At 31.2% G+C, this 23,014-nt stretch overlaps 2 protein-coding genes across 2 annotated transcripts; both read left to right on the top strand.

Annotated features, from left to right (window-relative positions):
• The first annotated feature begins 2,015 nt into the window (after nt 1-2,015).
• Nucleotides 2,016-10,520, top strand: LOC143192410 (uncharacterized). Its single transcript, XM_076397763.1, has 3 exons — nt 2,016-2,110; nt 9,868-10,198; nt 10,252-10,520. The coding sequence occupies exons 2-3, from the start codon at nt 9,898-9,900 to the stop codon at nt 10,491-10,493; spliced, it is 543 nt and encodes a 180-aa protein (XP_076253878.1). The 5' UTR covers nt 2,016-2,110; nt 9,868-9,897; the 3' UTR covers nt 10,494-10,520.
• Nucleotides 10,521-14,571: 4,051 nt separating this feature from the next.
• Nucleotides 14,572-22,303, top strand: TwdlE (TweedleE). The gene is made up of 4 exons (XM_076397757.1): nt 14,572-14,711; nt 20,905-21,156; nt 21,312-21,488; nt 22,028-22,303. The coding sequence occupies exons 1-4, from the start codon at nt 14,673-14,675 to the stop codon at nt 22,160-22,162; spliced, it is 603 nt and encodes a 200-aa protein (XP_076253872.1). The 5' UTR covers nt 14,572-14,672; the 3' UTR covers nt 22,163-22,303.
• The last annotated feature ends 711 nt before the right edge of the window (nt 22,304-23,014 follow it).

The raw sequence follows: 23,014 nt of genomic DNA, 5'->3' as shown, positions 1-23,014 counted from the left end.
CTAATGCAATGTTAAATGGTAACTGACATCTCACATTGCATAAGCTAAATTAGTTACCAATAAATACGAGCTTTCCGATATTTTTTTACGATTTTTTGCAATTTAAAACTGTTTTTCTTTGTTTCAGTCATAAGTACGTATTCTTAAGTTAGATATCTAGATTTAATATAATAAGAATTATGTTTTTTGTGTTAAAAGCGTGAAACATCAATCTATGGTTTCTTTTGAAGTAAATAATGTATTGTTTTATCCAGTTATTTATTTTTTATGCAAAAAAGGTAGATTGCATCAATAGATTTATTTATTGAATTAATAAAGATGTAATAAGAGCTTAAAAACGTGTGATCTACCGAAGAAAGTACAATGCAACATTAACGGTTTATACTGGTTTATTCAATAGTATTTGCATTTAATGTAAATGGGAACATTGTGTGCAATTTGATACCACATATACCATCGGTATTTCTCTTGGGCTTCCTCCTGATTATGTAAATACCATGATGAGAGTCCACGGTATAATGGCTTATTGGTGTTTTGTTCTAGCTTAGAATGGTTTCTAAATAGTTTAGGATCGTTTTTTTTATGTTATACGGAAAGTAGTGGTTTAATCGATGGAACTTTGGGTTATAATAATATGAAACAAGTGTTCAGTACCAAATAATACGTTTTAAATTCTTGAATAAACTAAGTATATAGTCCGTCCAACGTTAATTTGTACGTACGTCATCAAGATGTTTAATGTATTGACGCAACTTGTAAATTCGTTTTAGAATTAGACAATATTTTCCTTTTCATTTTATTCTAATTAAAAAGAAACAAAATGCTGTTTGATAACTGTACGTGTAACCGAGCTAGCCCGCCAAAGTCGTCCGGTTATCAAACGTATACAACATTTTTAAAACAATAGTAATAAGGGGTTATAAACCTTTAAATATTATTTTAATGCTTTGCTTGTTTTGATAAATTCCAAATCATTGCTTATTATTATTCTCATTAAACATTCCGAAGCCAGGCAAAACGGATTGTGTCTCTAATCAGTTATTTTGAACAGGTACGAGATTATGGAGGACTCCTCTTGCCAGTAAAATTCGTTAGAGAGGTAAGCATTGTTACTGTTAAATATTAATTTACTGCGATTTTTATTGAAAATATTTCTAGCGTGTTGCAGCTGTACTGAATATCAGTATGAACACGGGCACTGAAATATATCAAAAAATGAAAAATATAATCAAGATGAGCTTGATGTTAGCTCTAAATGAGTAAATATACGAAATGTATAAAAACAGTGAGTAGTTTTCCAATACAAACATCAATTAACACAATTATTTCATAGGAAACTGTTAGTCTGAAAAATATTGAAGAGGTTTAATGGAACTTCCGGATATTACTTATAAAAGAATACGATTTTTAAATGCATATAATAAAATGAAGGAACTTATTATTTCAATGTATGTATTTAGATGGGACCAATATGCCCAATGGTCACTCATAGCAAAATGATAATAAAAATAGTGTTATGACAACAAAAGTTGATGGAAACAGTTAAACGCTGGAATTACAATTGACTAGGTTTTATTAGTCATAACATTTATTAATAATTCATTGCAGATATATTAGACTTCATGCTGGAAACAGGAATGGTTAATAACACCTTTGGTTTGGATGAACTCGATCAAACACATTGAAGAAGAAATTAACATATGATTTTATTGTGAACAAATGTTAGACAGACTGGAAACTAACGGCTTGGTTATTCACTTGAATGAAGCGTTCTGATGAGAGTGGAAACAAGTAAAGATGAGTATATAATTAATATATGATAACTGTAAGAAATGTTATTGTGGAGTGTAAAACATTTATGTGTACTGGAATGTCTGTAATTGCTCAGAATATACATGAGCGTTTGGTTAAAATGTGTCAGAAGAGAAAAAATAGCAACTATTTTGCAGATATGGAAAATGCATTCAGGAGAACGCAGTGATTAAATTTAGTTTTATCAAGAAAGATGTATACAGATAGTGACAGAACAAACGAAGGAGAAATACAGTGATATCAAAATATCTAAACAAGGAAACACTGTACAGACAGACACAAGAACTAAGCGTAAAAGGTAAAAATGCTGTCTAATAAAAGTAAAATATATTATCTGGATATAAAAATTTTATTTATTTTGTTTAAACCCGTCAGCCTCTTGGACAATTTGGATACAAAAATGTTAATTAGGTGGGATAGGCCTCCAGAGAATACAACTATACAACCGTGCCTAGAACTCTAACCCACAGGTGGTATGGAAAAGAGTTCAATGCAAATATAATCAAACACAACCCTAACCTACAAACTATTATAACTGTGTATGTCCGGTAATCAGATCAGGTGGTTTTAAACGTTTTAGTCTACGCACTTCACTATCACGTCGTATATTTAGCGAGTACGTTGGGATACACTGACATTCTTTCGAAGTACTTCACAAAAACACGTTGAATTATACTCGTTATAGATTTTAGAGGAATATCGCGTTGTATCACTTTATAACAATAACACGCAACATTTTATTTTGGAACCGTTGAATATATATATATATATATATATATATATATATATATATATATATATATATATATATTAGATTTGCTAGCGGTACCCCATAGTTATACCCCAACCAAATAGGCTTGAGTATAGACTGATACAGCAACACCTTGTTATCTAATGATAACTTGGATTTGCGGCCGATGAGCCAATATATTTGATAAAATTTAAGTCCAAGTTGTTTTCGTTTAGAGAGTATGTGCTTCTTCCAGGTTAGGCCTCGATCTAAGTACATGCCAAGATATTTAACTTGCTCTGCTTGGGGGAGTTGACAATGATTGATATTCATTGGTGGACATGTTCTTCTATGCAGGGTAAATGCTACATGGGGGGATTTTGTTTCATTGGCTTTAGTGCGCCATGGCTTCAATCATAATTGTATTTGCTCCATGTGGGTTTGTAGTGTAGGAATGTTCGTCGGGTCGGTCAGTCGGTCGAAATGTGTGGCTGCCGCTGCGATTATTTGTTAGAACACTCACTACTATTTTTGGAAGGAATTTGCACGAGAATTGAAAACACTGGTTGAAGAAATACTGTTTATTTCAATGTTAAATGATACATGTGGTCGACGGGACAATTGAGAGGATATTAGGTTAGGTAGAGGAAGTACGGTAGCGCTGTGGAAGTGGTACTATTACAAGGGGATGGAGAAAAGAAAAGAAGAGAGCGAGACGTCGTTGTGATGGTCTTTTATAACCTGGAACTGCATGGTACCAATCCACCGGCGTTGCCAACCTATGTAGTTGTTGTTGATGAATTCCTGGTGGCCTAAAGGGACGTGGCGATCGCCACAGTAGGTTTATTAATGCTGTGACTGGATCCTCATGAGAAGCTAAGATTGCTGTGTCGTTACGTATAACAGTGTACTTAATTGTAGTACCTTCGATAATATATGCACTAGATCTACTATAATGTTAAAACAAATTATATTTGGAAACAGAATTTTGTTGTATGTCAAAGCCAAATTCAACTAAAACTCAGAGTTGATGCGGCAACATTGCGACGTTCTGACTTCACAACTTTAAATAATGTATGTACAAAATAACTTTGAATAGGTTATACTGATGTATTAATCCTTTAATTCCCTTGCTAGTGTATTAAGATTGTACTATGTAAGAGGTAATTATCATCAAAAAACCCATCTATATCGAGAGCTATTGAGAATTTCTCGAAAACAAAAAAAACGCACCATGCACATTCGTCCTCTGTTTCAAATACTGATTACGTCTGTCGCCCCGACCACATTTTACAATACGAAACAATTGTGATCCATCGTAAATTCAGTGGTATTTCAAAATCTGTTAAGAAAATACCTGAGATAGTTGATAGTCGTACTCGGCATCCTTACGTATGTTATATAACGGCCGTACGTATATGTTGATAAATTGGAAAAATATTTATTTTGAACCTATCGGATGATCAAATATCGACATTAAACTGTAAACTTAATGATTCAATCGTTTTACGAGACCACTTTTTTAAGTCTAAATCTTCTTTATTATCTAATAAATTAACATTAATAAGCTATTTGTTGCTAATCCTAATTTGCTACGGTTCTAAAATTACAAAGTACTTATTCTACGATAGACACTTTGGGCTTAACATCTATGTCACTGTTTTTACGGTGCTCTGGTTTTACTTATAAGTTCACTGAATTAGATCAAATGGTTTAATTCTCTTTAACGTCCTACTAATCTCTGACTAAGCTATCATCACAGAGAAACGGAGATTTAACTTTATAGGAAATTTTGCGACGTCCAACATCTAGATGTCGTTATTTTTAACTGGCTCACTTCCTTTCTATGTTATGTTTGTTGTTTATTTATTTAGAGCGCCATTTTCAATATGCCTGACGTAAGGAATAATGCATTTAGAGATTAAATTAGTATTAGTTCATTAGTATATATAAGTGGGTAGTGCAATAACATCAAGTGAATTCTCGATCTAGCAAGTCTTGTGTACTCGGATGCACAGATAGTCGTAACAGCATGTTTTGTTGTTGTAATATATATATATATATATATATATATATATATATATATATATATATATATATATTTTATGTTTCTTGAATATATATATATATATATATTCAAGAGGAAGGTTTATATGTATAATACATGCATAATATACTAAGGCAACATTGCTAATTTTAGAGGTTTCTAACGTGATGTCGTAAATTAACCTATTTTTTTAGGCTTATTTAGCAATTAGCAAAAACGCTGCCTAACCCTACGAGTTAGATCAAATTAATGTACTACAGTATTGTACACCATAAAAAGGTCTACAAAAAAGTCCGCGATGGTATATGTTTATCTTTTAGGGATAACCCACATTAACCATTTTTATTGTTTACTTTTTACGTGAGAAAATGGCTTATTTACGAAGCTATTTTAAGCAATACGGCATTAATCCTTATCGAATTAAGTACCTTAAATACAGTGTGCAATTAATATAGATCAATATGGTTCCTTACAGCATGTAAATTAAACAAATATTTTCGGAGATATTACAAATTTAAAATTTGCGTTTAAAAATGTGTAATGTAATAAAAATTGTATGAATTTAGATATTCCAAAGATAGCAGGAAATCTTCATAGTAAGTATAGGGGAAGAGGAATTGTTTTACTCCATATTTAATGCGTGCAGGCCAAGGGCAGTAATAAACGAACCAAAAATACTGGATCGATTTTAATCATGTTTTCATTGAGTGACATAGGCATATATATTTTATGCCCGTGCAAAGTCGGAGCGGGCCGCTATGTTTTTATATACAACGTTCATATTTTTTTGTAGTGTATTTAATTTAGTATCAGCATTGCACCCGTGCGAAGCCGGGGCGGGTCGCTAGTATATATATATATATATATATATATATATATATATATATATATATATATATATATATATATATATATATATATATATATATATATATTATAATTTTTTAAAAATATATTTTAAAGTCTCCTTCTACCAACTATGGGTTTATCTGGACTGAGCATAAAATTTAACGTGGGCTCCGAACCACGATCCTCAGCATTAAGCCTGGCGAGTGACCAACTTTAGAAATCATCCCAGAAGATATCCGGTCTTACCCAGCCTGATTACTGGCTTGACTGTGATCATTTTCCTTGTCGGATTTTACACCCTTGCCTCGAACATTCACAAATTTTAAACAATCACAAACATAAATTTACGACCATGCCCCAGCAGGATTCGAACCCGCGGCTATCGCAACAGTAGGAGGACCGTCCCATCGGCTTTACTACTGCGCCACCAAGTCGGCTAATAATTATAAATTAAACCCCTTTCGAAGGAAGCTACGCAATCGCTATAAGCTTTTCTTCCTGGATCAATAGCTAAAACTCCAATAAAATAATAGCTCCTGAATGCAAAATTATTATTAAAAAATAAAAATATTGAAAAAAGTATAGTACATTCCACTGTCACTCCGTTCGATCTTATTTATTAGAGAAACAAGCAAAACATTCAAAACAGAGGACGATTACCATAGCCAGCTTAATTATCGCAAATTATAAATCAAAATAATACGTTTACAATTTTTCGTTATTATTTTGTAACAAATAACCCTGTTATTAAAATGAACCATTATGTAATTATTTAGCAAACTAATTTACTAAATTCTCAATTTTGAGGACACAAGTATACGGAAGTTACATTTTTATATACGAGGGCAGTTTGATAAGTTAGTGAGTTTTTAACATTTCTAGATGTTGCTCAGTATTTCGATAAAGTTTGGCATGAGGGTTTAAAACATCAGGTTAAAATTCTTCTCGCTGACCAATATCCAAACATTTTAGAGCGATATATGGCTTTTAAAATTAAAGGAGATGCTTCTTATGATTTAACGAAAATACAAGCAGGTATGTCATAGGAATTTCGAAGACATTCGACATAATGTAACGACAATCTGCACAAAGGACTAAAGGTAGAAACTATCGATAACATTCAAGTATCCAAGTAGCTTGATTTAAATCTCCATTATGGATACCTGTAAAAATATTTCGTCCTGAAGTGGTTTGATTGGTTCTTTGATAAAGTTCGCCACGCAGCCCTGATGTCACGGTTTAATTGGTCAATAAAATTTAATTAAAAAAACAATCTAATTTCAGAAGTTTATTAAACAAAATTCAATGAATGAAATAAGTATAATCTGTAATAATAAATATATCTAAAAATATAAACATTATATATATGAAATTATAAACAAAGAATTTTGGAACTAATCCAAAGTATTTCTTCAGTCTTTTCCCTTTTCCATATTTGTTTAGTACCATCATGTTAATCTATTAGACGTCTATCAGAGTTCTATCTTTTTGTTTCCTTATACTGAAAGCAAACTTTGTGAGTCTTTTCCTGTTAAAATTTTGTTTACCCAAAAGTATATATATATATATATATATATATATATATATATATATATATATATATATATATATATATATATATATACTTTTGAGTAAACAAAATTTATAATATATATATAAAATCATTATGTAGTGTACAATTAAATGGTTTTAAATTTATAATTTTTAAACATAATTGACAAAAATCACTACATATTATAAAACAAAGTCGCCTTTTCTGTCCTTATATCCCTATGTGCGCTTAAATCTTTAAAACTATGCAACGGATTTTGATGCGGTTTTTTTCAATAGATAGAGTGATTCAAGAGGAAGGTTTATATGTATAATACATGCATATTATACTAAGGCAACATTGCTAATTTTAGAGGTTTCTAACGTGATGTCGTAAATTAACCTATTTTTTTAGGCTTATTTAGCAATTAGCAAAAACGCTGTCTAACCCTACGAGTTAGATCAAATTAATGTACTACAGTATTGTACACCATAAAAAGGTCTACAAAAAAGTCCGCGATGGTATATGTTTATCTTTTAGGGATAACCCACATTAACCATTTTTATTGTTTACTTTTTACGTGAGAAAATGGCTTATTTACGAAGCTATTTTAAGCAATACGGCATTAATCCTTATCGAATTAAGTACCTTAAATACAGTGTGCAATTAATATAGATCAATATGGTTCCTTACAGCATGTAAATTAAACAAATATTTTCGGAGATATTATAAATTTAAAATTTGCGTTTAAAAATGTGTAATGTAATACAAATTGTATGAATTTAGATATTCCAAAGATAGCAGGAAATCTTCATAGTAAGTATAGGGGAAGAGGAATTGTTTTACTCCAAATTTAATGCGTGCAGGCCAAGGGCAGTAATGAATGAACCAAAAATACTGGATCGATTTTAATCATGTTTTCATTGAGTGACATAGGCATATATATTTTATGCCCGTGCAAAGTCGGAGCGGGCCGCTATGTTTTTATATACAACGTTCATATTTTTTCTGTAGTGTATTTAATTTAGTATCAGCATTGTACCCGTGCGAAGCCGGGGCGGGTCGCTAGTATGTTATATTATTGACGTGGCTATATAGCGGGATAAAATAAAAGAGATGGCTCAAAAACCCACTAACAGTATAATAAAACAGTTTTCTGGGGCATGAGATTCCATATCTCCGTGACCCGTTTATTTAAATAGGAACATCTAGAATTTAAGTTATAGGGTCATCATTAGAATTTAAATTATACAAAGAGTTCTCATGTTTATCCTCTTCACAATTTCCTAAAGGCGAATGAGATGAAAAAAATTAACTTATTGAACGCTGCAGATGATTTCTCAAACATACTGGCCGAAGGAGCTCTAATAGATCCAAAAAAAAATCCAAACTATCTTGATTAAGTAGCTTTTTTTTCTTTAATGAAAAGAACCCCTCAAGGTAGCTATTAAATTGATGTCACTTTAACAAATTTGGTTTTACTTGGGCAATAAATTTTACTCCTTAATCTCTCTTAATAGATTTGCATTCATGAGCTTTTATTTTATTGGAGTTTTAGTTTTTAAATATATATATATATATTTAATAGTATATATATATATATATATATATATATATATATATATATATATATATATATATATATATATATATATATATATATAAATGTATATTATTACGTAATGGAAATATTTATGATTTCCTGTTGCTAATGTAGTCCACATGAAGGACATTTATGAAAATATCCCTATTTGTCATTTTATTATTTTTTATTAAAAATTAAACCGAAAGAAGGAACTTCAATTTTAAGAAAGAAAAATTAGTAAATTGATGTTCGATTCTAACTTTGAGACAATGATGGGTACAACTGAGAAGGAAGCTTGAATATTATTGACAGAAGTTTCAACTAAGTTTTTGTCCGTTGTGAAGGTCCCTAAATGTCACTGAAGACTTACCCTTACGCATCAATTTTATGGAAACATTTTCGTCAATATTTTAATTGAAGCTCACATAAGTCTTCATTAGAGAATTGATAGAATTGCCAAAATATATTTAGTGGTGAAACAAATCTTCGACCCATAGTTCTTCGAAAATAACGATGACCAACTTAATTTTAATACCTGATATTTGATAGCAACATCGGGGAGTTATCGAAACAATCACTGCGATGAAATGTGTGAAACCATGCCGATTAGAGATATCTACAAAATCGAATAATTTAGAACCATTAAAATTCTTATTGCTAATTATTTTCAAAGTATACTTTAATTGTTTTGCTTGAAACATTTTGTAACTTTCTCTGAAAATTAAATAGCCCTTCTCAGGTTTGTCTGGTGTCATTTGGTGTCCATTTCTCCAAAAATCTGTTCAATATTGGCTTTGTCCTACGCTGAATACGTTTGGATTTTATCGTTTTTCATCAGTGGTGCTTCCTTTGGTTGAGTGCGGTTCATTATGAGTAAACTAGCATTTATGGTAAGTGTTAACATCATTTTCTTGTGGAATGCGGTGTATGGCAGTTTACAAAACTGTTTTTTAGTAATTGTTGAAAGAAAGTTGATGAAAAGGAGGTTAATTTGATGACTATTGAGGTCGTCAGGTCGACTTCTAAAGACGTTTAAAGAAGATTACAAAGTTTTTCATTCATCCTCATTATCAGCATCAATTATCCGAAGTTCGAGGAGTCCTTCGCCAAGCATAACTACTGGCAATGGACCATAGATCTTTAAAAGCTGTGAATTCGTTTTCTATAACCCGAATCCAATGTATTTTTTGATCGTTCTATTTCCCATTTAAATATTGGCTTCTCTATAGCAGTATCTGAAGAAATTCGATGTTAAATTTCGAAACACTATATTGTTGATAGTAGACAAATGTGATTAATGAAATTTGTTTTAGGTGATCGCTGTGGTTGCTTGCTTGCCACTGATGGCGACTACCTCCTCCAACCCAGAAAATTCCGGAAACATCGCTACCAGTTTGTCCCAAAGTTTAGTCGATATCGTTTCCAGAAATATATTAGCTTTATTGCGTTTGTTCGAGTTCAAAGCAAGACTAGTTCGTTTCCTAGCTTCACTATACACCACCGAGAACCTACTCCTACTTAGAAACCTGTTGGAATACGGAGTGTCGTTTGGCCGAACCGCTTTACAATTCCTACCTACGTCCACGGAATCTGGGGCCTGGCTGGAGGCATTCTTCCAAGGAATAATAAATCTCAATATATTAGGTAATGTTATAGATACATAAACCCAATAAATTCGTAGAATATGTCTTCCCTAGGTCTGAACAATCCCGCAGAAAATAATATAGAAGAACCCAAAGAACCAGCGCCAGTAACATCGGAGAACGATGCACCACCACCACCAATCTATCACCAAAATGAACCGGAGACCAATAATTTGGCAAATACCGTCAGAGAAACCAGACATATTAGCGAAGAAGATAAAGAATTATTGGAAAAACATGAAAATCAACTGGTCTCATTGGACAAACTTATTAACGCCGGAAGATATGTATCATAGCTTAGTTTTATAGAATAAATATTTATATATAAACCGAAAATGATCGTTATTTCAGAGAAAATATTCTTAGCTGAAATGTTCCCAAATCGTCTTTGTGATTTTTGACAAAGAGATCGAGTTTGTGACTAAGAAAATTAAATGAGTAGGCCGTTCGACAAAAAAAAATCTTGTGAAAATACCAAAAAGGTAAACGATGCTAAATCTGACCAATAGAGTATATATTGCAATTTTTTCTATAATTATTAGAGCTCTATAAATGAATATATAAAATATTTTTTTTATTATTTAATTATTACATTGTTACTAGTTTCCCACTAACCTACAATTTGTCTTTATGCTAACTTAAATCTAGGTATATAACTAGGGGTGCCTATCCACCCTATCTCAGTCTCTGGTGAAATAATTTTTATATATGTCACTGCTCTATTTCTTATTATATACACTTCACTACACAACACTACACAAGATCAGATGGTTTGATTCTTTTGAGTCTGTGTCCTGATCTGGTGGTGTCCAAAAGCTGCAATACTTCGATATTCTTATGAGAATGGAGTCTTTCCTCATACCCCCTTGTAATTCTCTTGATTTCTTATCTCGATGTAGATAATCAGCCCTATAATATCTGGGTGCGCCCACAATACTTCTCAGGACTTTGTTCTAAAAAACTTTTACTTTCTTTATGTTACCCTTTGCAGAACAGATTTCAGTAATTGCTTATATAATAGCAATTTATTATGTACTGATAATTGTGATTTTCTTCTAATTAGCCAGTACCTTTTCCTATATTTCAATTCCAGTTCTTTTCTTTACTTCTTTATATGTTCCTTCCAGCGAAGTTTTGCATCAAGAACAATTCCGAGATATTTAGTGTTGTTGCTATATGGAATTTTTATTTTTCAAGCTTGTGTCCAATTATTTATATTGTCATTTGCTTGTTGTAATTTTCGTGAGGCTTCTTCGCTTTTATCTCCGACAACTATAGTAGCAGTATTATCAGCAAATGTAGCTATCATAATATTCTCCATTTGTGGTATATCACAAGTGTATTTCCTCAGTACATTTCCTTGTGGTACACCTGCTTTAGCTTATTTTATTGCAGAGTAAGCTTGTTCTTGTTTGACTCTAAACATTTTGGTTGTAATGTACGATTTTAATAGTGCGGTGTATTGTTTTGGTAACATTTTCTGTAGTTTATGAACAAGGCCTTCATGCCAAACTTTATCGAAGGCTTATGCTACATCTAAGAATAAAGCTGAGCATACTTTTTTACTCTCGTCGGCATATATGAAATTTATTGAATAAAATTCAAGTTCTTCATAAAATGAAAGTTTTTGCGAGATTTTGAAGAAGGTTATGTTCCCAAGTTTACCATATAAAGTTTAATCAAAACCTCCAACGAAAACAGTAATTGACCGTAATTAAAACGATGGATTGCATCAATAATGAGCTGGTGTTTCTGTCAGAGCTATTTCACCATATCACCGGATCGACCTCACGTTTTTGTTCCGATTCAGTGAATAAAAATCAGTCAATTAAACGGTTTGGTCTAATTGATATAAAACTGCATACATTTAAGCGTTCTAACACCCAACAACGATTAAAAATGTGACATTTGATGTTTAATCGACGTCAGAACCAATATTATTAATAATTGTTTTTATATTTACACAAAAATAAATTTGAAAATATTACAAAATACCTCTGAAATGACTGAAAATACCACATAAAGAAAGGCCATGTTAAAGTACAGCCAAATCTGTTAAACAATGGTGTAAAGTAAATTAAAATCATTACTAAACATAAGGTGTTTCAAAAATTAATCAATGATTCTGACGTTTAAATGTAAAATACAACGTGGGGCATAACTACCGCTACCATTTTGATTACCTATAACTTCGCTCAAAGAAAAGATAAGTAAGTTTGATTTTCACAAAAAGTTTACTCGGTCTTTATATTTTTGCCTCCTTATGACTGAAAAAATATATCGGCTAAATGGTGACCGCGATTCGCCATGCAATTTTCGGTTCATTTTAAGGCATTTTTCATGACATCCTGCAACATCTGAGGCTGAATTTCTTCAACTTCGTGACGAATATTATTCTTAAGATATTGAATCGTTTAGGTTTTATACACATAAACTTTTGATTTCAAAAAAACCTCATAAGAAAAAGTCTGGTGCTGTTAAAACCGGAGATCTGGCCGGCCATGCTGAATCGCCACTTTGCGAACTTAGTCTTCGTGGAAAAACGTCACTCAATAATTGAACATTTGAACGAGCGGTGTGTGCTGTGGCTTCATCTTGCTGAAATCACGTGTTCTCTAGTCCTTGCTCTTCCATATCAGGCACAAGAAAATTTCGAATCATGTCTTGGTACCGTTCAGCAGTAACAGCAACGGCAACACCTTGGTCATTTTCCAGCATGAATACCTATCCATACAGTTGTTTTTAGTGGACGCAGTGATGCTTTTTGAATTAACTGAGGGTTCTGTGTTCCCCAAAACCCACTGTTCTGTTTATTGACGTGGCCACTTCATCTCTCATTATCAACTTAGACGAAAAATCTTCAGTTTTGTAACATTTTCATTAAGACATCAAAGTAAATTGCTTAATTCGAATAACTAACAGGTTAATTGAAAAGTCCTCGGCCTGACACATATATGGCGGTACTAGAAGTAAATCCATATGTTACCCCTAATCCTGAAAAGACGGTTGTATAAATTAAAAGCTGTCGGATCGTTAGTTTGTGAATTATAGCATTTTGAGTGAGGCAACTTTTGTTATTGTGAAAAACAATGATAAAAATGAATAACGCGTGTTGGTAAAATATTTCTTTTTGAAAGGAAAACATACAGTTGAAGCAAGAACTTTGCTTGATGCCGAGCTTCCGGACACTGTCCCAGGAAAATCAACCATCAAGGATTGGTATGCTAAGTTTAGACATAGTTCAATGAGCACCGAAGACGGTGAACGCAGTGGACGCACAAAAGAAGTTGTTACCGACGAAAACACTAAATAAATCCACAAAATGTTTTTGAATGGCCGTAAATTGAAATTGAATGAAATAGCAGACACTCTAAAGATATCAAATGAACGTGTACAAAGTGGGTGCCGCGCAAGCTCACTTTTGACTAATTGACAGTCATCCGAGTGGGCTATACACGATGAACCCACTCCAAAGCTTGGGAAAACGCAACAGTCCGCTGGCAAGTTTTGGCGTCTGTATTTTGGGTGTTGACTACCTTGAAAAAGGAAGTACCATCAACAGCGACTATTACATAGCCTCATTAGACCGTTTGAAGGATGAAATCGCTGATAAACGGCCGCATATGAAGAAAAAGAAAGTACTACTTCACCAAGCACCGTGTCACGGGTCAGTGAAAACGATGGCAAAAATCCATGAATTGGTCTTCGAATTGCTTCCTCATCCACCGTATTCTCCAGATCTCTCCCTCAGAGACTATTTTCTGTTCTCAGATCCCAAAAGAATGCTCGCTGCGAAGAAAAAATTTCGTGGAATGAAGAGGTGATCGCCGAAACTGAGGCCTATTTTGTAGCAAAGGACAAATCGTACTACAAAAATTGTATCGAAATGTTGGAGGGTCGCTATAATCTGTGTATCACCCTTGAAGGGAATTATGTTGAATAAAAAAAACTAATTTTGTTAAAAAAATGTGTTTTAAATGGTAGGCCGGGAACTTTTCAAATGACCTGTTATAAAAAAATATTTCATCAAGAGAATTTCATCTCTAATTAAGCCAGTAATTTTTGACTCATTAGCACTGAAATCCTGGAACAAAATCCTATTTTATCACGTTTCATTATATGGATTAGCATAAAATTTTGAAACGCTTTTTTAAAAAAATAATCACATTTAAAACAACACACATCCTTTGCATATCATGACTCAATCGTCGGTTTACCACACACACACTTTAAACCTAAACGAACTAGAATACTACGACGAAAGACGTAGGATATCAAAATATCGCAATCAAAACAAAACACCGTCGGACGACCTTTAAACAATTGAAGACTACTCGGAGAAGACACCCAGGTGTTTTCACTTCGGGCGCTCACTCTTGCTTTTCTTGGCCCCCCCATGTATTTTTTCTTTTGTTTTAACCCCCATTTTCACGCCGATATATATATCGGGGATCGAACATGGGTCATGTAGTTGTATGGTGGTTAAAAAAGTAACAAGAATGAGGATATTTGTGGTACGTATTGATACAAAGCACTTTCGATTATTTTTCTAATGCGATATTGCAGTAGATAATTATTTGTCATTGTCCCATTATAATTCTTAATTATTAAAATACATTAATTCTCTTTAAAACTTATAATTAAATCAAAGTCTACATTTTTAATGACTTACAATAATTGTCAACGTCAACGATATGTCACCGTCCAATATTAGTAACTTTTCATTTTAGAAAACAAATTTCATATCGACGTTTCTAAAATAAAGGAGTAAATATATGAATAACATATGAGTTAAATATATGTTAGTTCCAATGTGTCACTGTTGGTTATACTGTCGCATACATTTTTAATACTTTTATTTGAATAAAAATTAAGCCAAAGCATATTTTTTTAATCACTCACAAGAACTGTCAACGTCAAAGATATGTCACTATTTACTGCGCAAAGTTATAAGACCTTTCCATTTTAAAAATCAATATTTCATTACGACGTTGTTATGTAAGATTTTATTACAATATTTTATCTGTTACTTAAATGTAATTCTATCTTCCTAATTATATTTATATTATTTCTATAACAATAATGTCGAAGTGTTGGTTATATTGTCACATATATTATTCGTTATTGTTAATTTATAATTAGTGTAATATATTATATTTTAATTCAATATAACTTAGTCAAAATTTGTATTGAGTCAAATCATCTGTCAATGTTAACGATATGTCACTATTTACTGCCGAAAGTTATAAGACCTTTCCATTTTAAAAATCAATATTTAATTATGACGTTGTTATATAAGATTTTATTACAATATTTTATCTGTTACTTAAATGTAATTCTATCTTCCTAATTATATTTAAATTATTTCAATGACAACAATGTCGAAGTGTTGGTTATATTGTCACAAATATTATTCGTTATCGTTAATCCGTAATTAGTGTAATATATTATATTTTAATTCCATATAATTGAGTCAAAATTTCAGTTACATTATCTGTCATTGTCAACGTTATGTCACTATTCGCTGTCAAAAATTAAAACTCAGACAATACGTGTCATTGTTATCAAATATATAAATAATTTCATATTTCAAAATATTTGTAATAGCACGTTGATTACAACAAAACCATATTTTATTTTCTAAATATGTTTATATTGTCATTAGTTATAAAATTATTTTAAATAAATGACAGATTTGTCAATGTCAACGAGATATCACCTATCAGTGTCACGCAAATATTACAATTTAATACAATAAATTATTACGAAATCAGTAAATGTCAAAGATTTCTTAGACATCAAATGTCATAAGAATTATTTAGTCGTTTATTTGTACTATTTTATTATTTACTCTACTATTAGAGCAACTATTGATTAATAGGATCTAAGTGACTCATGAACTAACTGTCAATATCACGAATGTGTCAGTTATGTCAAACGTGTCATAAATATACAATTTGTTGAATACAATTAATCTTTACTATTTATTAAAATGTTTGATTCTCTTTTTGGATTTTATTTCCTTCAATTTTAAGTAATTTTACGTAATATATCAATGGCGTGTTAATAATATATGTATATGTATATTGCAAGTCAATTAATTCATTTAGAACGTTAGTGTTATTAGTCTCAATCTATCCCTTATCTTATTTTATATATGTTTCAAAAAATTGACAGTATTGGCAAATGGCATATATTGCAATGAAAATGAATTGGCATTTGAAATCAATTTTAATGACGTATCGCTATTATCACGTATACAAATTATAATATAAATCTAGCCAATAAATTATATTATTAATTATGTTAATTATAATCGTGTTTGTTGCTTAATTTTCAGACGTCAGTCACTTGTCATCGTTGCGTCAAATCGTCTCTAAATACCAATTATCACATTATTTCTAATTATGTAAAGTGGAAAAAGTCTGTCGTAATGTCAAAAAGGAATAATTTTAATTGCTTTGCGAGTAATTAGCTAAATAATAATGTAGTTTTTTTTCCTTCAAGTTGATTACGATTTACAAACTTTTACCTCAGCTAATGAGTTAAAAGCAACAACCGACAATATACATTCGACTTTCTTGCCCTACGGAACTTTCTTTTGTTATTCCGTTTTTGCATAGATTACTTGTCAACGGATACTTTAATCTTTCATTGTCGTACAACTTGTACTGTTTCAATTATCGAATTAACAATAAATGACAAATCATGCATCGGTTTAACGTATCGTTCTACTAGCATCAAATATCGCAACGCATAGATTCTCATTAAAAGTTCGGCCCACATCATTCTAAAAAAATATATCTGATAAATAATCTAGTAGTGTAAAAAAAACTGAACAAGCGTATGTTGTTGTGTTAATATCTTCGTTATTCAGATGTCGAAAGCAACAAAACAATATATTTATTGAATTTCACATAAAACTTTTCGAAATATTACATCTATTATTATATAATACCAGAAGATAACCTCACGTAGAAATAAAAAGGACGAAAACCCATTATTATTTTACGAAGATGAGTAGCAATAATCCGCAATTAAATGAAAACATAATAACTCTGATCTACAAAGGATTTTCTTGCAGTGAAAACATTAATATTACGTTTTCGCATAAAACGAGTTACAAAAACGGCGTAGTTGAAAGAACTTGATGACGTTACGACTGATAACGAAAAAAATAATGTACGGTGAATACGTCGAGTCTCATTCAGCGGCACAATTCGGTTTAAACTAATTGTTTTGAATTTCAATGAGGCCTATAAACTGTTAAGTGCCCTAATTAGTCCACTTTCACTAGCTGGTGACCATTTAAAAACCATTGTTATGTAAAAGATGTTGATAAACATTTTCGGTGTGTATACCGATATAATAATTTCATTAAAATCAGTTCGGATCCATGTAGGTCCTATTTTAAATCAATTAATTGAAGAAAACTGTTAAGACATTAACTGTTTAAGAAATTGATGGTAAAATTTTAACGTAAAAAGTTACTTATATTCATTACAATCTTCTGATGTCCTGTAGCTGTATTGCTTCCACGTTGCTGTCATTTAGCAATCTTATTTCATGTTTTAGCGCGAAATCTTGGATCACTTCGTGTATCCATTTGATTCCGAGTTCATGGTGCAGCTCTTCGTTGGCTACGTAGCGATAAGCATTGGTAATTAATCGTAGAAATTTATATAGGGTGTGTTGGATTACTAGTTGGTTTGATGCTTTAGTACAACCCCATATTTGCACCCCATAGGTACAAATGGGCTTTGTAATTGACTGTTATCTTTGATTTTAGATCAAGGTAAACGTATCTTCCGACTAACCAGTACAGTTGCTTGACTTTGAACATAATCTGCTCTGCTTTTGGTCTGGCGTGACGTTTCCAGTTTAACCTACTATCCAGATATATTCCGAGATATTTAGCTGATTCTGCTTGAGGAATCGGGCATCCGCAAAATTAACATAGATATATATATTTTCCATATTTTCCAGTGTCTAATCCATTTGTAGATCTTGTTGAACGCTACTCGTATATTTTTTACAACCTTAGCATCGTCGGCAATTGTTTAAAGTATTGTTTCTTTTGTTGTTGGAATATCAGCAGTACAGAGCAAATATTAAAGTGGATCCAAGACGCTAGCTTATGGAACTGCAGCCGAAAGCTCGATGAAAGCGAGACAACTTGTCATTTTTCATACAATGTATTGCACATATGTATGTAGTTTTAACACCATTGACTCTGTACGCCTTCTGCAATATTTTCAGTAACAGTAGAATCCAAAATTCCACTTGCAATAGAGAATTTAAGGCAGATTAATTATTCGATTTTTTATCTATTGTAAAAATCACAAAACATATCAATCACTGCAGTAAAAGTTGAGTCAAGCACTGTAAACAAGCTTAGTGGCAGTCCTCTAAACTTTTCGGGCTTTCAAATGATCAATTCCTGATGTTCTACAGAGAATCTGTTGAGTTTTCCATACATGGATTACTTTTTCACGAATCTGGTAGTAAGAATTACCCTACAAACTGTTATAACTTGATTAAAAAAAATTGGCTTTAATAGAAAACATTTAAGTGTACCACCCAATAGTACCATCCATTGAAATGTTTTTTTACTAATAATATTAATCACTTTTTTAATAAAAAATCTTTATGTTTCTAAGAATAGAGTTATAATAATTACGTTTTACGAATGAAATGATAAACTGTTACATTAACGGAGATTATATACAACAACATTTAATATACAACTTAAATACATTGAAAACACAAACCGAAGCAAAATTTGAAATACGAATTTTAAGAAATATAGCTAATATTTATAAGATATTATTATTTATTTAAATATCAAGTTCATTTTACCGTTCACTATTAACAGTTGTACTAGAGTACTGAAAAATTTAACATTTACAAAAATTTACGTAAATTACAATTAAAAAAACATATCGATCAATTTCACGCACTTAAGGTTAACAATAATACAACGAATCATTAAAATTAGTTATATGATGGCGAAAAAACTTCAAATGTCAAAAAAAGTTTGATTGAATGAGGTTAAAAACTCAATTTTACTTTAACTAAAATAAGTTAGATTATAAGTCTTACCATTATAACGTGTTGTTCATTATTAGTTATGTTGTAGAAAAGTTATAAGAATTTAATTTAAAAATAGTAAATATTATGGAATGCCATTTTTATTGGCAATTAAAAAAATCCATGAAACATAATTGGTATTTAGAAAATTTAATAGTCAATTTAAACGTTAGTAATAAAAATGATATTTAATCTATTCGTTTATTAGGTTTTTCTGATTAAAATTTACAATTGTATAACTTATATAATACGTATTAAGTTAATTTAGAGGGACAATTTAAAAAGAGTTATGACTTTTCGTAAGAATTCGGTTTGGAATAATAATTTTTGCCACTTTCGATTCGTTTGACGAGCAAGGTCGTTAAAGTAGGAAACTGGTATAATTTCGACAACTAATTTCACCAATACGTCCTTGCTTTAGATCGTGATGGATTATTAATATGTCATTGTCAGTAGTAACTGAAAGTCGCACGTCGCTTTATAGTGATTAGTTGACGGGATAACCGAAAATGTCTTTGGGGTGAAAGCGTCCAAAACTTATTACAAATATTTTTCGCTAATAGTATCATGAAAATTTATTGATATAAAACTAATAGGTTAATAATAAATGTTTTGATTTGACTTTAATTACTTTGTCGTTTTACATGGTATTTATAGTTTTGTAATGCCAAGAAAGTAATAGAGATAATTTAGAAGATAAAATGTAAGCCCTCATATCTAACTAGTCTGCAAGTTTATATAAAATTTATGATTACAATTAGCTCACGCCATCTGTTGGTATATTTTTGAAGCTAGTATTATACAGCTAATGAGTTAAAAGTAACAAATAGTATCATGAAAATTTATTGATATAAAACTAATAGGTTAATAATAAATGTTTTGATTTGACTTTAACTACTTTGTCGTTTTACATGGTATTTATGGTTTTGTAAGGCCAAGAAAGTAATAGAGATAATTTAGAAGATAAACTGTAAACCCTCATATCTAACTAGTCTGCAAGTTTATATAAAATTTATGATTACAATTAGCTCACGCCATCTGTTGGTATATTTTTGAAGCTAGTATTATACAGCTAATGAGTTAAAAGTAACAAATAGTATCATGAAAATTTATTGATATAAAACTAATAGGTTAATAATAAATGTTTTGATTTGACTTTAACTACTTTGTCGTTTTACATGGTATTTATTGTTTTGTAATGCCAAGAAAGTAATAGAGATAATTTAGAAGATAAAATGTAAACCCTCATATCTAACTAGTCTGCAAGTTTATATAAAATTTATGATTACAATTAGCGCACGCCATCTGTTGGTATATTTTTGAAGCTAGTATTATTTTGACACTGTCAATACTATGACGTTTGAAGTTTTCAGAAATATTTGTTATGAATATTTTATTGATTTCTACGATATTGTTTAAATTATCATTCGGGTTTTTTCTTTGAAATTCAGTTTATTTTAAGCGGATTACAGTGGAAAAGGTTGGTTATATTGCAGGAAGGTGTGGACTTATTACAAAATAAATTATATTTACTACAAAATGGATTGTAACGCCTAATTTGTGTTCTTTTGAAGATTTAACATAATAATGTTTTTCATGCATCTAATAAACTTCTAGGTACTAGCAACTGTTTTAGTAGCAGCATGGGGTCACCCCCAGGGCTACTCCTACCCATCGGCCCCTAGCGGTCCCTCCGACAATTATGGACCTCCACCTCCACCATCGCAGTACGGAGCTCCAGCTCCCGCTCCCATAGTCCAAAAGCACGTCTATGTACATGTTCCCCCGCCAGAAAAGGATATTCCCAAACCAAGAAAGCCCATCGAAGTAGCGCCTGCTCAAAAGCATTACAAAATCATATTCATCAAGGTATGTTGGTACTGGTTCTGATAGAAACACCTTCCTTGTTTAGTAAAGCCATAGCAGAAATATCATGCTCTAATTGTGGCTGCGAAAGCAAATAATAAACAACGCAAAAAATTTAATCAGCTGTATTATAATAATTAACCGAGTCAATTACACAGGCACCAACTCCACCAACCCCCACCGCTCCAGTAATACCAGTTCAACCACAGAACGAAGAAAAGACTCTGGTCTACGTTCTGGTTAAGAAACCGGAGGAAGCACCGGAAATCACGATTCCCACACCTGCGCCAACCCAGCCAAGCAAGCCCGAAGTTTACTTTATTCGTTACAAAACGGTAAAATCATATTTTTCAATAATATATTTATTTTAGTTGACTGAGATAAACGTCAACTAACTAAGTTTACCTCAGTTTTACAATATTTAAAATTATTTCAATATATAGATGTTTAAATTTAAATATTTTCGACGCAGTACTATTTTTTCTTTGATTACATTTCAATTGTTTTCAATTAAATTAATTAAGCTTTTAAATTTTTAGAAAACAGGTTAACATCGTTTTCTTGTATGACTTTTAACAATTGTTTTAACTAGATATTTTATTTAAATTGAGCTAGTTTTCGCATTATTATTCCTCTTTACATTTTTGTTTCATCTTTTTCAGTTTCTTTCATAATTTCGTTTTGAAAATTCCCTATTATTTCATTTTATATATTAAATTAATTTTACTAACTTTTAAATTGGTTTCAAAATTAGGCAACCGTTCATACTGTCAAAAATGTTATTTCTATTATTTTTCGAAGATAGTATTTAATGTGATAGACTAGCGCATTCGCCATAATTATATAAACTTAAACTTCTCTGTATTTATTTCAGAAAAAAGAAGAAGAAAGTGGTCCATATCCACCCAGTGGACAACCAAGTAACGGAAGTAACGGAGGCAACTATCCACCATCCGGTCCACCATCACCTAAATATGGCCCACCATCTGGAGGACCCGGAGGTTACTAATATTGTTTTATAATTACCAGCAAAAAATGAGCAAAATATATCGATAACAAAATTTAGGAGCAAATACTTTTTCTGTAATATTTTGTTTATTTTTTACGGTATTTTTTTAATTGTAACTTTTGCCAAGAGAAATGTAAAGATTAAGTTGTTAATTATGTAAGGTATTACTGTATTGAAGATACTCATTATTCCGATTTAGAATTAAGAAACTTACGGTGACAATCTTAGACATAGTTATGAGATGCAGTAATGATCCCCTAGTGTGATTTTTCTTTGTATGTATATAGATTGTTTTGTTGATTGATGTTTATGTTATGTTAGAGGACAAATATTTGCTTTTTTTACTTTTTTCTTAAATAAAACAAATATATTTTTTTACCAATTACACCACCGGAATTTTAATAACCTTAGTTGGCAATTGTCATATAGTGACATTCAGCTGTCACATGTTAACAGTGATAAATGTTGACATGTTATAATGCTTATTAATATATATAAATAAGTTTAATTGATTCCTAATTATTATATGTCGCCAGTGACAAGTAATAATTTATTTATACTTCTTTAAGAAATAAGCTACATATAACTGTTACATCCAATGAATTTTAATAACATTTATTAACAATAGTTAACAAGTGTCATATGGTGATATTGACAACTATTGAATTATTTCTAATTTTTTTCTCTTATTAGTTATTTTTCTTCCAACATTTAAATTATATTGCACATATATGACATGAATTTTTATTGACTTCCAAATTCTAGTACTAAAAAAATTAAATATAAACCGCAGGTATAATAAATTATTATAATCATTAATTACTAATATTCTTTATTTTAGTGATTTTATTC

This window comes from Rhynchophorus ferrugineus, unplaced genomic scaffold, assembly GCF_030347505.1.
Source record: "Rhynchophorus ferrugineus isolate W39M unplaced genomic scaffold, kcgeb_rfMv2 rfM3, whole genome shotgun sequence".
NCBI classification, from domain to species: domain Eukaryota; kingdom Metazoa; phylum Arthropoda; class Insecta; order Coleoptera; family Curculionidae; genus Rhynchophorus; species Rhynchophorus ferrugineus.
This window is presented reverse-complemented; position numbering and strand designations above follow the sequence as displayed.

Coding starts and splice junctions, on each gene's coding strand:
- TwdlE (XM_076397757.1), top strand. CDS start 14,673: ATGGTGGTTAAAAAAGTAACAAGAATGAGGATATTTGTG. Junction 21,157..21,311: donor ACAAAATCATATTCATCAAG/GTATGTTGGTAC, acceptor TCAATTACACAG/GCACCAACTCCACCAACCCC. Junction 21,489..22,027: donor ACTTTATTCGTTACAAAACG/GTAAAATCATAT, acceptor TATTTATTTCAG/AAAAAAGAAGAAGAAAGTGG.
- LOC143192410 (XM_076397763.1), top strand. CDS start 9,898: ATGGCGACTACCTCCTCCAACCCAGAAAATTCCGGAAACATCGCTACC. Junction 10,199..10,251: donor AATAAATCTCAATATATTAG/GTAATGTTATAG, acceptor TGTCTTCCCTAG/GTCTGAACAATCCCGCAGAA.